Source organism: Podarcis erhardii, assembly GCF_964252035.2.
Source record: "Podarcis erhardii genome assembly, chromosome: 9".
Classification (NCBI taxonomy): Eukaryota; Metazoa; Chordata; class Lepidosauria; order Squamata; family Lacertidae; genus Podarcis; species Podarcis erhardii.
The window spans coordinates 29859509-29877501 of record NC_138512.1 but is presented as its reverse complement, the minus strand read 5'-3'; the positions used below and the strand labels follow the sequence as shown (position 1 = coordinate 29877501).

The following is a 17993-nucleotide window of genomic DNA, read 5'->3' as shown; positions in this document are numbered from 1 at the left end:
TTGAAAGTTTGCCAGTTATGTGAATGAGTTTGAATCTTGACAACAGTGATTCAGAATAAAACCAGTTGGATCTCAGCACTAGTTGTATGTGAACGAGTCCACCCTCCATCCTTATTCTATTCACATTTTACACACTGTTGATGTGAAATTCTACCTGGGCTTTACTTTCAATTCACCTGAATGACACAAGAGCAGATTGACTATGTAACTGAAAAAAATGAAATTCTTTCACAACTATTAACAGAAAGTATCAACACTAATAAAAATAGGAAACAGAGTCCCATTTGGCATGGCTTTATTCAGTGGAAAAGGCAAACATTTGCACATGGCAAGCCACAAATGGATAAAAGCTCCAATGAGAACTTCATAAGCCATCTGCTAGTTGCCTAATGAGGCCAGTAACTATCATTGTTTACAGTCGAACACTAGGGGTCATGGATTTTTGCTGTAATGAAGGAGTCAATGCATCACTGCGGAAACAAAAAGAGAACTTATTCTTGCAGAAGGCTAATTATAAATACAATAAAAGAACAAATTATCCCCCCCAAAATCTGCTCAGGTCTACAGAGAAATTGAACTTGGAAGGCAAGATGCAAAACCATGAAGCATTGTTTTGTTTTCCATTGGTCTCATGTCTAGTTTTGACACAAAGGAAATTACAGATTTTTTTCCTTATTACTAATGAGCAAGGATTATTTCTTTCTAAGTCTCAGAACCTCTAATGTCATTTAGAAGTGTTATGTTTCAAACCTAGGTTGTTGTGGGTTTTTCCGAATGCATCACAGCGCTCCAACCTGCTCATAGCTTCCCCATTCAAAACAAAGTCAAGGACAATTCAATTTGTATGGGCTGCCCTGGACTTTGTTTTGAGTGATGATTTGTACTTGCTAGAAGTTCTACATTAGAATACACACAGAGCTCTGGACCAGGCTACAGATTTGTCACCCTTTCATTCTGTTTCTATTGCCTGCATGTTGGTCTACAAACAGAAGGAGCGAGCCACTAGGGATAAGAAGTGAAAAATACATAGCATAGAAACAATTTTAATGGGATTAATACATACATTTTAATGACCACAAGATAATAAAATTCAGAATCTAAAGACTGATAAAAGAAAGCAAATATCTAAAATGGAAAGTTTGATAGGCTGTCAGTGATCTTGAACCATTTCAAGATATCTTCCTGAAGAGAAAATATGGATTCAGAGCTTCAGCAATCAAACATATTATGCAAGACAAGTTGAAGTTCTGCAGATTCCTGGTGCTGGGTCACCTCAGAGGTTCAAAATACATATTCTGTGATAAAAATGTTTGAAATATTGAAAGTCATGGTGGAAAGATTCCTCAAGGGACGCTCTTTACATACAGTACATGTTTTTGTATAGTTGATATTTGAGACCCTCACAGAGTACTCCAGGAAGCAATTCGCAATCTGACTCAATCTGAGATTGTTCATACATTACAATGTACAATATAGTTTTAAACCAGGTAGGCTGTAATCCAGGAATGGGGACCTGTGACTCTCCAGATGTTGTTGGACTCCAATCCTGTCAGTTCCAGGCAACATGACCAATAGTCAGGGATGCTGGGAGTTGTAGTCTAGCAACATCTGGAGGGCCAAAGGTGAGGCACTTTTGATGTGGTCATTATCAACATAGTTCTAATGTGACGTCAACTGAATAGTGTTTCTGTGTTGCAATTACACACCCCATGCAGTGTATTTATATATTCAGACCTATCTCCGTGGAGATTCTAAGCATAGCTGTCAACTTTTCCCTTTTCATGCGAGGAATCCTATTCGGAATAAGGGGATTTCCCTTTAAAAAAGGGAAACGTTGACAGCTATGATTCTAAGAAGGCATTAGATTTACTCACATGTGCACAATTTGCACTGACTTGCATTGATGAAGAATCACACACACTGTGAAAATTGGGCATTCTACACGTAGAACTACTTTTGTCATTATTTAGGCTAGTAGAGCAACTACTTTCTGGTTATATGCAGTGACAAAGATGCAAATATGGATCAGATGCAGGACTAGAGGACAACAGGAATAACATTCAATTTTGTCCATTCAAGATAAATTAATCCTGAATAGGCCCCATCCCCATATTCCATATTTACAATCCACCATACACATCACAATTAACATTTCATAACACCACCATTTTAATTTCATAAACCCCGTGATTGTGTGATCAAAATGTAAGTTAACCATGTTAAGTTATCTTGGGGAGTATTCAACTAAGTTTAACTCTGTGTAGTACTGAAATTAATGGGCCTAGCTTTGTTGTGTTTATTAATTTCAATGTATCTGCTCTGAGCAAATCATAGTTGAGTACCACCCATTTATTACGCAATGGTACCTTGGTTCTCAAACTTAATCCGTTCTGGGAGTCCATTCGACTCCCGAAACCATTCGAAACCCAAGGCATGGCTTCGTGCCTTCATGGAGGGAATTAAAGCAATTTATTCAAGTCAAAGAGCCAAACTTGATTATTAACAACAATTTATCTCACGCATTCGAAATTTCAAAGGGTACGAGACAAGGTTGCCCCCTGTCACCGCTTTTATTCATAATGGTATTGGAAGTAATCACAAATAAGATAAGGAAAATACAGATCTGCTAGACTTAGAAGGCTTCGATTTAAGATTTGGCTGGCATGCTTACCTCTGGCAGAATAAGGAAAAGGTGCATAAAGGCTTCTCAAATCATATTATCAGAGGAACATTGTTAGAGGCATGGGAAAAGAATAGAAAACTGTTGGAAAAAAATACCCCCTGGTGGCTATCGCCTATTGATATCTTAACTATTAAAAAAAAAATATAGAAGGTGAGAGATGGACCTATGAAGACCTCTTAGAAAGATCAGAAAGAGGATGGAAAATTAGACCATACGAAGAGTTAAAAAACAAATTAACAGGCTGGTTGCAGTATCATCAAATTAACACCTTATGGAAGGAAGATAAAAAGATTGGGATGAATGAGAAAAAATCTAAGTTCCAGGTAGAGATAATAGAAAGTAAAACCAAACTTCTATCTAAAATGTATAATCAGTTATTAGAATGGGACACCAAGGACAAAGAGGTCAAGGATGTTATGGTAAAATGGGTAATAGACATTGGATACAATTTGGATTTTGACAAATGGACGAGGTTGTGGAGTAAAGGAATGAAATTTACAGCCTGCACAACCCTTAGAGAAAATACGGAAAATATGATGTACCGTTGGTACATCACCCCTGTGAAATTGCAAAAAATGTATAAGACTGGAGATAAAAGGTGTTGGAAGTGTAAAACTAAAGAAGGAAGTTTCTACCACATGTGGTGGAAGTGTGAAGAAATTAAAAAAAATTGGGAATCCATATACAACGAATTGAAAAAAATATTTAAATACACTTTCGTTAAAAAACCCGAAGCCTTCCTTCTGGGAATGATCGGAGACGAGATTAAGAAAGAAGACCATATAATGTTTCAATATGCAACTGTAGCTGCCAGGATCCTGTTAGCACAAAATTGGAAAACCCCAAATATCCCGACCGTTAAAGATTGGCAAATTAAATTATTTGAAAATATGGATTTGGCAAAAATGACGCAGAATACCAGACAGCAAAAAGGTACAAAGTTTATTGACGATTGGACCAAATTTATAACATACATGGAAACAAATTCTAGAGATATAAAAATCACAGTAGGTTTAATATAATCCTTGCGATGTGTAGATGATATAAAATGAAAACTGCAGAGTGGAATTATTATTTTACATAACCCAAAACCAAGATGGAGGGAAGTCAACCATTATTTGTTGTTACTGGTCTGTTCATGTTTTCTGTTTTGGTTGATGTTTTCTTTTTTCTTTGGTGTGTTTATTTGTGTGTTTTTTTTCTTTATTTTTCGTTGTTTGGTTATAGAAAATGAATAAAAAGAATTTTTAAAAAAAGAAACCCAAGGCACGGCTTCCGATTGGCTGCAGGAGCTTCCTGCACTCAAGCAGAAGCCGCGTCGGACGTTCGGCTTCCAAAAAAGTCTGCAAACTGGAACACTTACTTCTGGGTTTCCGGCATTCGGGAGCCAAAACGTATGAGTACCAAGACATTTGAGAACCAAGGTTCTGTAGTAAGCTGGGGGGGGGGGTGTTCCTGCTTTTTTATTTGAAAGTTGGCAAAGGAAAGCCTAGATTTCACATTATAATTTAGAAATATTAAAGTAGAAACTGATCACCACAAATGGATTTCATTTCTTGCTATAGCAGTGGTTTGGTTTTTTCCTCCCTCTTTTTCTTGGTGCCTATAAACTGTTTTCTCTGCAAAATGCATGAGACAATGCTTATTTACCTAAATTACAGGGAAATGTGTGAGGATGTACTTACTTACTTAAATTATAGGAGTCACTCAAGGATTAATTAGTTAATTAATGTTTGCAAACTGTTCTACATGGGGAAAATGTAGTCGGTAAGTGTCAATTATTAAATCGCAGGTTTATCTGGCTTTACAATTGAACCCCTAATAAAGCAAGTTACATAATAGTTACAGGTTTGAAAAGCCACTCTTACTGTCTAAAAGATATAAAGGTTTTAATTAGCAGAAGCCTGGAAAATGTTTTTCAGGAGAGAGAGAAACACCACTAAATATTATTAAAGGTTTCTTCTAATGAAAATAATAAGAAAAAATAAACTCTCAGAATGCAACTATTACTTTGAGATCTATTACCTAAGGGCTTAGCCAGTGGGAATATTAACTGTGTTTGACAAGCTTTTCCTGAAAATAATTATATTTGTCAAATAAATGGTGAAAACCAAAAGCTATTTGTAGTATATATGCCATAATTTTAAGCAATGTTCAGAAGCAGAAGCAGATTAAAGAGCCATTCCTATTCAAGAAAAAATAAGATTTAGTGCACCTTAAAACATTCTGCATAATGCTACGAAAGGACACTTTAACATATATTATTTAGGCACTATAATGCATAGTAATGCCTGAGTAGTTAAGGCTACAGTGGAACTATAGTGGAAGATAAAAGAGGGCCTGATCCTATCCATTCCAAGTGCAGTACCTACACATAGAGGATTCTAATAGACTCAATGGAGCCTTGTTTCCTTCTTCCCCCCTATTTTCATATGTGCATACACGTCTGTGAGCAGGCAGAAGGAAGGATCTGCAGGATGCGCCGATCTTCCACATCCCCATCTAACTTGCTCCTTCTCTCACTTCTGACTTGCTCTGAGCAGAAGGTGGGGCTAGACAGGGTGAAGGGGGATTTGAACATGTCCTCCTATTTACCCTGAGAGCTGCCACTTGAATTGCAAGGACAGTCAGAGGGGAACTGGCCCACTTATCTTTCTTATGATCCCTTAGCTAAAGTTTTTAGAAGGATGAAGGCTAAAGTTGGAGGGATTAGTGGGGTGGGATTGTGGATCAAGCCCTCATAACCTTCCTCCCCTAATTCGAGCAGTCCTAGTTTTGCCTGTTCATGCACCTGGCCGCGGGCACCGACAGTGGGAAGGTGAGACAAGGTCAGATGAGAATCCTGGTTGTCTGAGTACTGAAACTACACTGCAGAGGGGGGGTGTGGATGAAACTGGGTTTTAGTGAGCCAAAGGGAATCTTCCCCAGTGAAATCTCCTTCTAGAAATTTGCTGTACATGGACTACATTGTTCCCTTAACACTTCAAAAAAACACATGGCCAGTTTTAATGAAATGTTGTGGGTACCTTGTATCAGGTACAATCAATATTAGATCTTGGATGCTAGGCATCTGTTTCCCATTCCCTATGCCACCATGACAGCTGATCAGAAGAGGGAGCTGTACTCTTTCTAAGGTAAAGGTAAAGGTAAAGGGACCCCTGACCATTAGGTCCAGTCGTGACCGACTCTGGGGTTGCGGCGCTCATCTCACTTTATTGGCCGAGGGAGCCAGCGTTTGTCCGCAGACAGCTTCCGGGTCATGTCGCCAGCATGACTAAGCTGCTTCTGGCGAACCAGAGCAGCACACGGAAACGCCGTTTACCTTTCCGCCGGAGCAGTACCTATTTATCTACTTGCACTTTGTGCTTTCGAACAGCTAGGTTGGCAGGAGCAGGGACCGAGCAACGGGCGCTCACCCCGTCGCAGGGATTCGAACTGCCGACCTTCTGATCGGCAAGTCCTAGGCTCTGTGGTTTAACCCACAGCGCCACCTGCGTCCCAATATCAATATTACAATCAATATTAGATCTTGGATGCTAGGCATTTGTTTCCCATTCCCTATGCCACCATGACAGCTGATCAGAAGAGGGAGCTGTACTCTTTCTAACCTTAGTCTAATATCCAACTGAAGTGAAGCCTAGGTACATCATGTAATTGCATTGGCTGCTCTCAATCATCAGTGGCTACCTTTGCTCCTCCTGTCTCTTTCCTCTCTTTGCTACCTCCCAGTTCTGCCATATTGAAATTTATATTCTAATATCATTGAGAACCAAGACTTTGTTGTTGTTGTTACTACACTATTAAGCATCACATTGTGATGAGTCCATCTATCTTCAGACAGTTCTGTCTCTACAGTTTGAAAATGGTCTGGCAATGTGCAGTAGCTCCAACGTTTTATCATGTAATGTCCTTTTAGACCTAGAAAAGTTTGTGTGTATGTCTGTATGTATGTGTATGTGTATTCGTATACGTATACATATACATATATATATACGAACACACACACACACACACACACACATATAGTGGTACCTTGGGTTACATACGCTTCAGGTTACATACGCTTCAGGTTACAGACTCCACTAACCCAGAAATAGTACCTTGGGTTAAGTACTTTGCTTCAGGATGAGAACAGAAATTGTGCTCCGGCGGCACAGCAGCAGCAGGAGGCCCCATTAGCTAAAGTGGTGCTTCAGGTTAAAAGCACCTGAAGTTTCAGGTTAAGAACGGACCTCCGGAACGAATTAAGTACTTAACCCGAGGTACCACTGTACATACATACATGCTGCAGCAGCTCTACTGTAGAAGCTAACTAAGTCTCTAAGATGATTTGATGGGTGTTCACCTGAACCTATATATGTAAGCTGCATATACACAAATCTTCCCTGTTTAGCAGGGACAGTCCCTTTTTCCTGGTAAAACATTGTCCCTTTTCTTTTTGGGAGATTTTGGGAATGCTGTTTCAAAACTCTAGGTGAGTGCATAAATTTTGGAAAGCATCATTCTAGAGTTGCCATTCCTGTTTCATTCTCTTCATTCTCTAAGACTTGACAGGTAAAATTATTATGCCTGTCCCCAATGGCACTTTGAACAAATTTCCCAGATCTGTTCTATGCTCCCAGCACCATCTTCTAGTTCCTAGATCCCCATGAATGAATCTTCTGGAAACTGACACTGGTTTGATCCTGGCTAAATAGAATGTATGCCTTTGTCCTGTTGACACTCACGAGCTGATTCCTTTGTATGGTTTTCTCTCTCCTTTGGTTATACTGGCCACTACCAAGGACTCATTCAGCAACTATGTCCTGTGATCAGTGAACAAAATATCAACTCAAGCCAATTAATTAATACATGTAGTTCAATTTCTCATGTGTTATTGTAGTATTAAAACAAATTATTTTATTCCAAATTATTTCATGTAATTCCTAACTGAACATGCTGCTTGGTTATACATGCTGTATATTATCAATAAAACCATAGCTTTGTTACTGAAACCACTCTTTTCTTTCTGAGCACTTGTCTCCTTGGTGCCTTCTGCAGAACTCATGGTAGCTACCAGACTGTTGCTTCTTTGCAGTGGGATTGAATCGCACACTGGTAAATTCACATTGTAGAAGTGGATTTGCTGCTCTTGTGCAAGAAACCTGCCTCTTCCCACAAAGAAAATGGACTTTTTGTGCTAAGAAAAGTGCTCAAAAAGTACACTAGAAAGTATGGGATAGCAATTGTTTGATGCAATGTTGAAAAACATGCCCACAATTAAATCAGAATGAATGTTATATAAAGAGGTCATCTGGAAGCAACACAATTCATAGGACAAATGTCCCACATTTCCAATAGATGAGCCAGCCCCACCTACATGGTAATTATCTGAGAGTGCCTTGTAATTGGAAAGTGGATTTGTCCTACAGTGGGCTCCTTCAGGAGAGAAGAGGCCCTGTTCCATGTGTATGGAAATTAAGTAGTTTGTCCACTGCAAAAATTAAAATAACCAGATGGGAGATTATAAAAGAGACAAAGAAAAGGTGTCTGGCGCTTTGTGTGTTTATTTGACTGCTTTCTGTGTGCCTAACAGGAAGGAAAGCAAAGAGTGTAACAGATGGGTCAGTCTCACAGTATGGTTCAGTGTAATTCCTGTATATACTTTAATCCAGTCTGTCTCAGACCCTCACACATGTCTATACATTCTTTCACTGGATTTCCAGATATTCAAAGCTAAAGCTAATTCAGTCAAATGGAACAATATTATTGGGGTGGGGGACTAGGAATATTGATTACAGCATAAAAGGATAATACACAGACCGTATAGAAATAATAATCTGCTGTGCTATAAATGTGATAGTTGCTGCATATTTTGTAACACTAAGAACTCTTCCATCAACTCACTGTACAAATTGCAGCCCTGTCCCGGCTCCTGTCCAACACACACACACACACACACACACACACACGCGCTCTTACTTGGATGTAGCAAAGACATTTTTATTCAGGCAACTAACAGTACCGGCTCAGCAGCAGGGATAGTGCTCAGGAGTCATGATTCCGGAATCCAGGAGCAGGACTAGAAGTTCAGAAACGGACAGAAGCAATGAAGATGTCCAAACAAGCTTCCCCACTCCTCCCACCAAGATTTCAATGAGAGATATGGTGCACTCATTTGTGAGACTCTCTTTCCTTGTGGGAATGTCAGGATTGCAAGCATGAAGAAGAAGAAGAGTTTGGATTTGATATCCCGCTTTATCACTACCCAAAGGAGTCTCAAAGCGGCTAACATTCTCCTTTCCCTTCCTCCCCCACAACAAACACTCTGTGAGGTGAGTGGGGCTGAGAGACTTCAGAGAAGTGTGACTAGCTCAAGGTCACCCAGCAGCTGCATGTGGAGGAGCGGAGACGCGAACCCGGTTCCCCAGATTACAAGACTACCGCTCTTAACCACTACACCACACTGGCTCTCAGTTATCCACATGCACTCCATCGTGGCAGGTGGGTCTGCTCCCACCTGGGAAAGCAATATTTGGTTCTAGGTGACAAGACTGTACCCTCCCGCTCAAGCTCCTATTCTGCTTCCTGCCTTGGCTGATCAAAGCCTTCCCCAGCCTCTACTGAGACTCTCTGCTCCTCAGGAAGGTCAGAGGGGGAAGCCAGCACCTCTGCTCCCCCTTCCAATGTTTCTGATGTACAAGTAGAAAGGGAAGATTCCCCTCCTCCAACTAAGGTCCCCCCATTTCAGCCCCATCCCCATTTCTTTCTCCTCTATCAAAGTCTGCCAACTCAAGCCTGATCCTAGCAGTGCTGTGGGGTTCATGACAGCCCCCTAATAAATCTGATTACATGATTAAGTGCAAGTTTAAATGTTTTCCTGGGCTGCTGTCTCAAAATACTGTAATAAAACATGACAACAGGAAAACTCTGTCATTGTCAAATGAGGACTTGTACTTGCATATGCTTCAGTCTTGCATGCAGTACCAAAACATTCTCCTCCTGCTTTATTATTAATTCCAAATAATTTCATCTGTATTAGAAATATTTCAGATTGGTATTTATACTCCCCGACCTGTACTACGGAAATAAGTCTTTTTAACTAGGCACCACTTCCTTATTTGTGTCAAGGACTTTCCCTGTTACTAATCCTTTCTAAAGCTATATCATCCTACTGATGAGGCAAACATTCCCATGGAGAGCAAACTATAGGGCTGGAGCAGCCAGAATCTGCTCTCTGTCTTTATTTTGCATCTGTCTGGATTTTAAAGTGCAGAGTTATCCTATGTCCTAATCGCACACTGAGACAGGAGAGAGATGTCAGTGGAATTGCCACTCTATCCTAAACGTACTCAGCTCAAGAGGGGAGCTGCAAAACAGATAACCAGAAAACAGTGCAAAAAATGGCAGATAACAAGCCCCAGCATCTTTGAAAACATTAACCAATGCCCACAAAACCAATGACATCTTGTGTCACCCAGACATGGAGGGAGCCAATGAACTCAGGGAGGCAGGGGACACATTCAACTAGCCCACCTCCGGACATCATAGCACATACAGCAATGCAACACTGCCTGTTCCTCCTTACACATACAGCAATGCCATCACCCTTGCTTCTGCTTACAAAGTAAGTGAAGTCAGGGCAGAAGGGGTGATCCCCTCTCCTCCATCCCACCAGTGGCGAAGGAACCCTCTCCGGGACCCAGGGCGGGACGCTGAGGAGCAGGGCAAACCACTGGTGACACGTGTGGCATCCCGTATGGAGTGCGCATGCGCAGCAGCCTGTACGGTCGCTGTGCAAGAGGCAGCCCCTATGGACGGTAAGAGCGGGAGCCCATATGGACACCGCACAAGCGGCGTCCATACTGACTGTGTGCACCCTCAACCACTCTACAGCTGGGGGGAGGCAGGGGCCATCTTGTCACCCCCCAAGTGGCACCCAGGGCGATCCGTCCCCTCCGCCCCCCACTTCGTACACCCCGACATTCCACACACCCCAATTCAGACCCCTCCCTCTGTTTCCTCTTCCTCCTCTTCCATCAGAGCCTGCCAATCGAAACCTGATTCTAACAGTGTTGTGGGGCTCATGACACACCCACCCACCCCACTTTAATGGTTTGGCTTGCTCTTTTAAACATTGAATATACTTACACTGGAGAGGTTTCTGCATGATAAACTCCACCCCAAAGGGCTTGAACTTCCTTTTATCAAATACTGTATATACAACACCAAAGTGAACTAAAGAGTCACTGTGGGTCAATAACCTTTACTGAGTGGTTGTTTTTTGTGTTTTTTGTGTGTAATGGTGAGGGGTGGTCTGCCACACATCTGTAGTGCATTCTCCAGACTGCAGTAATCTGAAATTGTAAAATAAACCACTTTCTGAATTAAGTTCAACCTTGGCACATGCTGGAAAATGATTGTTTGAACTTCCATTGGGTCACAGGTTTCCTTTGGTAATTTCCCAGCCAGGCCTACTTTTCATTACAAATACACCATGTGGTACAAAATATAGTTTTAGTCTGAGAAGCTATCTTTCAATCTGTTGCTGTTACACATGGATCATGTTAGTACACCAAATAATGTAAATATGCCCTTACTCAAGTGTGGAAATTGTTGCATCTCATAGGACACTAGCATAATTAATTGCAGAGAAAGAAGCAAGGTAGATGAGATATCTGTACTAACTCTTTATAGCAGATTTGTAGACCACGTACAGTATATAGTTGCAGAGGCTACTTAGACACAAATGTGCATTAGCTGGAGAATAGGCTACTCTCTCCTTATAAGAACTTGCTCTATTTTCATACTTTGAAGTTCTACTGTGGTGCCAAAATCAATACTTGGCAGCTGGGTTCAAAAGACAGGAATCTCCTCTTCACATTTTTCAACGTACATACTTTTGAATCTTATTAATAAAAGAAAGTGCATTTGATAAAATTAAAACCAGTTTGTCTGCTTGGGCACATGTGTATTTTTTGCTGCAGAAAAGCTCATACCTACATTTAAAAGTATGAAGGAAAGTTGGTGTTCTGTTAGTGCTGGTATTGTTGTTTAATTAAAAAAAAATTTTGAGGGAGGATTCAAGTAAATATTAATTAAATAACTAGTTGTCAATTACAATTGAATCTAGTGATAATGCTTTTGGGAAACTCAAACATCAGGTTCAGAGCAATGAAGATTTTGGTATTCATATGCTGATAGCTGCCTGCATAATGATCACAAGGACATGGAAATGGATAGAATATCCTTAATAGGCTAATGGAAGAAGAACATCAGAACTTGATAGTATTGAATAAAATAATGTAATATAAACAATTATGCAATGAATGAATCAACTCAATAGAAATATTTCAGAAAAAAAATACTTCTTTTATTCTTTACTGGAATCAGCATTGTCCAAGGAATATTCTAAGCATGAATATTGAAACATGGTAATTGAGGGATGTGAAACTTCCATTCAGAATATAAATTGTTACTGTTATTTTGCTAATATGTACAGGGATTGTTTTATATTTTGCACATTTCTCTCATTTTTATTTATAATGACAAATTATGAATAGAAAACGTGAATATTTTACACACCACATACTGTATGTGTCCTAGTCACTTTCTTCTTCCTTTTCCTATCTTTGTTTAGTTTTTTCTGTTACTTCATCATACATATATCTGATTTGTCAGTGAGTGGTTATTATTTGTGTTATGACAGGAGAAAATGACTGTGTCAGAAAAACAGTAAGGAAAGACAGGAGATTATTATTACTATTATTATTAATCTTATTAGTCACTTTTGACAAAATGACAAAAAACAAAATAAAATACATATGTACAGTGCTTTTCCCTCCTTAAAAATGTTTAGGGGTACTCTCACTTTGACTCAAGAAAACCCTCATTTTGTAGTTCAAAATGGGAAAAATAAATACAGTAAATGGACAAAAGTACAAAGATTCACAACATATTTAGGGGTATGCATACCTCTGCCCTCCCCAAAGCACTGCATACATATATTAAAACAAGGTGGCGCAGGGGAAGAAAACATTAAAACCTCCCACCTACTCTAAAAGGCCTTGCTTAGATTATTAAAAGCCAAAGGCCTCCATCTGGCCTGCTTAATTGTTCGATTTGGATAAGGTTAAAAATATAGGGTGCTATCCAACATTAAGGTACCCCTGACCATTAGGTCCAGTTGTGGACGACTCTGGGGTTGCATGCTCATCCCGCTCTATAGGCCGAGGGAGCCGGCGTTTGTCCGCAAACAGCTTCCGGGTCATGTGGCCAGCAAGACTAAGCCGCTTCTGGCAAACCAGAGCAGCACACGGAAATGCCATTTACATTCCCGCTGGAGCGGTACCTATTTATCTACTTGCACTTCATGTGCTTTCGAACTACTAGGTGGGCAGGAACTGGGACCAAGCAATGGGAGCTCACCCTGTCGTGGGCATTCCAATCAGCAAGCCCTAGGTTCAGTGGTTTAGACCACAGCGCCACCTGCGTCCACTCATACTCAAAGTAGACCCATTAAAATCAATGGACATAGGTCTACTCTGAATATGACTAACATTGGCTATCACCCATATAAATGGTTAAATAAACTAGCTTTCTTTTTCTGTATTAAGTAATAGGTTAATAGCGGGTGGCGCTGTGGGTAAAACCTCAGTGCCTAGGACTTGCCGATTGCATGGTCGGTGGTTCGAATCCCCGCGGCGGGGTGCGCTCCCGTAGTTCTGTCCCAGCGCCTGCCAACCTAGCAGTTCGAAAGCACCCCCGGGTGCAAGTAGATAAATAGGGACCGCTTACCAGCGGGAAGGTAAACGGTGTTCCGTGTGCTGCGCTGGCTCACCAGATGCAGCTTGTCACGCTGGCCACGTGACCCGGAAGTGTCTGCGGACAGCGCTGGCTCCCGGCCTATAGAGTGAGATGAGCGCACAACCCTAGAGTCTGTCAAGACTGGCCCGTACGGGCAGGGGTACCTTTACCTAGATTGTGATTCCAAGAATGACCAGATTATGTAAATTTGGGAAGCAAGCACAGAGTGCTACAGCAGCAGCAGCTAGTGAGTCATCAGGTGGAGGTGTAGCCTGGCAAGACTTTGCAGTCTGGATTCTGAGAGCTAGAAGTTCCCCATCCCTGCAGTAGAGTATGAAGCTTTTTGATGGAAGAGGAAACTCTTAGCAGATGCAACTTGTCATGTAATAGGCATGGTTCAAAGCTTTGGTAGACCCTTATCATCTGTGGGAGCAGGTACGATTGTTGTGAGCAGTGCTTTCCTCCCTAAAACAATGTTCAGGGGTACTCTCATTTTCCTACTCATATTGAAATACTGCCCCTCCATGAGGTAAAACATAGATTCACAAAATGTTTAGGGGTATGTGTCCCCCCAGAAAAAAAACACTGGTTGTGAGACTTGTGGCCTGGACAGATTGTGGAGAAATATTGATTATAAGGCACCTTCAGATGAGGGTTATGCAAAAATTGCTGTGACTTAAAAAGTGATTTATAAAGAAGTTAAACTAAAGCATCCCCTAAAACAGTTTTAGTAAACTCTGCTGTGTATGTTGCTCTTTGTGAAATCTGTCCATTATAATTCCCCCAAATAATGACCTTCAATGGTCCCATGCCTGTAAGAAAACAGATATCCCAAAATAAGGTAGGAGCCAAGGAGGTTTCTACAAACTTCTAGGACTCACCGTGTAAAAATAAGTATACAGTTTTAGTTTGTAAATGAAAAGAAATAAAAATAATATAAAATTTTAAAATTAGAAAGCCTGACTAGGAACTATGGAATGTTGCAGAGAGTTGAGCCATTGAATGTTCCCTTTCAGCTAATCCTGCAATAGTTGGGAAATTTTTCTTTTGACATTAAATGTGACTGTGTTGGACTTTCTGGGCAATTTCCACTCATATATGCAGTGAATACAATAGTTAAAGCTACTTTTTCAGTTTCACGATGCTTATGCGCTGGACATCATTATGTTTAAATATTTCTCTCTCCATTCCACTAAATTCCAGCTGTTTATCCACAGGACCATACTGACTTTGTCGTCCCATAGGTATTCCCATTATAGGTATTGATACCTGTGCTGAGAAAAACTACCGTAATACCTAAAGCAGGTAGTCCCTGCTTTATTTTTTCACTGGATTGCATCTGCAAGGCACCCCCTGATTTAAAACAAGATAAATGTGAGGAAAAGGTTGTCTTTGTCGTTTCAGGCTCAGGAACGCTCTGTGGCTACTCCAAGACTCCCAGTGGCATCTTGAGGGACAAAATGAAGCCTTCTGGAACATGAACACAATGTTCTTAGTTGCTGAAGTGACTCCTGAGAGTACTTGCCCTACTTATAAAAAGTGTGATGTAGAAAGCAGCCTTTGCTGGGCCAGAAAACAATCGGCTGCTGGTCACAACAGCGGACCCATTGAGGTCATGCCTAACTACTTTGGGGAGCTGACTTGGTGGGACCGATGGACTTTCAAAGTTTGCATTTTGGGAGTTGTTGCAGTAAACTTTTCAGTGCCCCCCATACAGTTCATAGAGGGTTTATTATTATAATTTAAGAAATCACTTTTGTGATCACCTTTGTCTCTGCTTCTCTTTCCTCGCCTCTTCCTCCCCCCATCACCCGCTTTTTCTGACTACCCCCCCCCCCCGCACATTCACATGTGATGACGGCCTTTCTGCCTGCCTGCCTGTCTTTCATTCTCCCTTCCTTTCTTCCTTTGGCACTGGCAGGGTTAACGCTCAGGAATGCCCCAGCGAGGAATGTGCATGCAGATGAGATGGATGCTAATCTCATGCTAATGAGCGGCTGCTTCTGCTACCGCCGCCGCCGCCGCCGCTCGGGGGGCTGAGGCGGGCTACCCCCCCCCCCACAACTCGACCCTCCGCGCCCGCCCCGGATCGGAACCCAGTCGCCGCCTCGGCTCAGCCTGGACCCCCCTCCCGACCCGCTGCTGCTACGGAATGGGGGCAGGAAGCGGAGACTCCCGTTCAGACATGGTGGACTGAAACTCCGCCGAGTTTCCTGGCCGATTTGCAAAGGCTCTGCCTGCCTCCCTCCACCCGCCCAGGGTTCCCGGGGAGAAGTAAGAGGGGGTGGGGGGGAAGAGAGAGAGAGAAGTAGGGTCGTCCTCCTTTTTCCCGCTTCCCTCCTTTCTTCCTTTCTTGTTTTCTGGTCCCTATGGAGCAGCAGCAGCAGCTGCTACCCCCCGCCCTCGGCCATGCCTAGGAAAGTGGGGAATGGGCAGCTGCCCTTACCCGACGGCTGGGAGGAGGCGAGGGATTTCGATGGGAAAGTCTTCTACATCGACCACAACACCAAGCAGACCAGCTGGATCGACCCCAGAGACAGGTGGGTGTAGATTGGGGGGGGGGGCAGCACAAGAGACGGGGACTGAAGCATGCGGGGGGGCGGGGGGAGAGCACTTGGCACCAGCCTCGCTTGTCCTAACTTTAGAGAGTTTCTTTCCGCCTCTCCTCCTCCCGTGTAAGGGAGGGTCTCGTACAGTTATATAAGAATCTGCAAAAAGTAAAAATAAAAAAGGGGAGTGGGTTCCTTTCCAGTATTATTTTGGGAGGAGCTGAGGGGTGTATGTGTTTGTGTGTTTTTCTGGCATGTGTTGTCCTGCGAGGGGTGTGTGTGTGTGTGTTTGTGTGCAGTTGGAGACGAGAGAGTGAAAGTGACTCTGCAAGGCTGGGAAATAAAAAGGAGAGTTTGGGAAGAGGAAGGAAAGAACTCTGGGAATGTCTTCAGGCTCTCGTGACCCGCCACAGAATCCCCACCCATTCCTTCTCAATTTAATTTTTTTTAAAAAAATGCAAATTCCTTCTACCGTAAACTTTATTGCCTTTAGAACTAAAGTCGGTTGAGGCGCTCTCTTCTTTTTTAAAACAACAACAACAACTTTGCACAAGTTTTAAAGATTTCTTTTTTAAGAACTCAGATTCCAATTAGAATAGATTGGTCAGTCTTTTAAAGAATTCCGCCAAGTTGTTTTTACACTCCCTATTTTTTTCTTTCTTCCAAAATCTACACAGTCAAGATCTTGGGACTGTGTGCAAAAAAAAAAAAAAAGAAAAAAGAAAAAAGAAAAAGTGATAAGACTGTATTTGACTTCGTTCTCTTTAGTACAAAACTTTTTTGAACAGCCTTTCTGAGGAGTAAGTGCTGCTGCTGGTGGGGAAGTGTAGGCAGTTTGCTCAGTCTGTTTTTGGAACTGCAGGTTTGGCATGTAACAGGTTTGAACTTCCATTACTTCTGAAATCCTGGATTAGAAGTCTTCACAGGCCTCATGCCTGAACCACAAAACTAGGCCTCAACTGACTGCTTTTATCCCCCCCCCCCCCTTCCAGATTATAGGATGCTCCCTGCCTTTCCTAGTCCTCAAACTTGAGGTTTTGAATGTAAACAAGGGGATAAAATTCGTGATGAGAGATCCCATAACTAATTATTTTCTTTATAAAAATATTAGTTTCTATTTAATCCGTTGCAAGAATAATACTAGTGATCTAAGATGTCCTGTCTTTGGTTAAGGAACAGTTTCTCCAGTATATAATTTTATTAAAACATATCCAGTGGCCATTGGTTCACATTTGGAACTAGTGTTGGACTTTATTAAGCCCAATGAAGTCCAGTTATCTCCCAACTAATAAGGGGCATTATAAATTTATGGCACAAACGGTGCTGAATTATTCATGAGGGTCTTGGCTTATATTTCCTGGCTGAAATAAGAAAGAGTAGCTGCAGCGACTCCATGGTGCTTGCACACTGAAAAGTTTGACATGCCTCGTGCAAAATGTAGCAGCTGCAACAATAAACATGTTACTGGAATGAAACTGTTTTCAAACTGCTGATCAAACATTCTTATTTGACGTTCTGTGAACTTCAAAAAAATATTTGAAACAGAATGTAAATGTTGATAAAGTGGTGGGTTTTGCAGGTTGTGGTAATTGTACTGAGTTCTGCATATATTTGGCAACTTATAATGATAAAGTTTTGAAAACGTCTTACCTGTTTTCTGTTGATTTTACATTTAAATGTTTGTTTATGAATAGATTACAGAAAAAATGTAATGCTTGAATGAAGGATATTGTGCTACTGTCTATCAAGAGTGCTGTAGACTCAAATTAAATATTGTTTTTGCTGTGCGTTGTTAACTAAATTTTGAGTAGTTGTGACACCTTGAACATGTGGCTAGTATTGATCAGATATCTGGTTTTTCTGTTCTGCTAGCCAGACTTGCAGCTATAACTTTACAATTACATTTTCCCCTGCTATATTAAAAAAATGAAGTGCAATTTGCCTCTTGTATCACATGAGATTTGAGTTGGCTACTG

At 41.4% G+C, this 17993-nt stretch overlaps 1 protein-coding gene across 2 annotated transcripts in view; it reads left to right on the top strand.

Moving 5' to 3' along the window:
• The first annotated feature begins 15511 nt into the window (after nucleotides 1-15511).
• Nucleotides 15512-17993, top strand: part of WWC2 (WW and C2 domain containing 2) — a 111698-nt gene continuing 109216 nt past the window's right edge. Inside the window, exon 1 of one of the 2 annotated variants that reach the window (XM_081875243.1) lies at nucleotides 15512-16008. In XM_081875243.1, the coding sequence (XP_081731369.1) occupies nucleotides 15878-16008 (131 nt within the window). In that variant the 5' untranslated portion in view covers nucleotides 15512-15877. Of the gene's footprint in view, nucleotides 16009-16762; nucleotides 16896-17993 lie in introns of those variants that run through there. The other variant, XM_081875244.1, reaches the window with a different exon arrangement.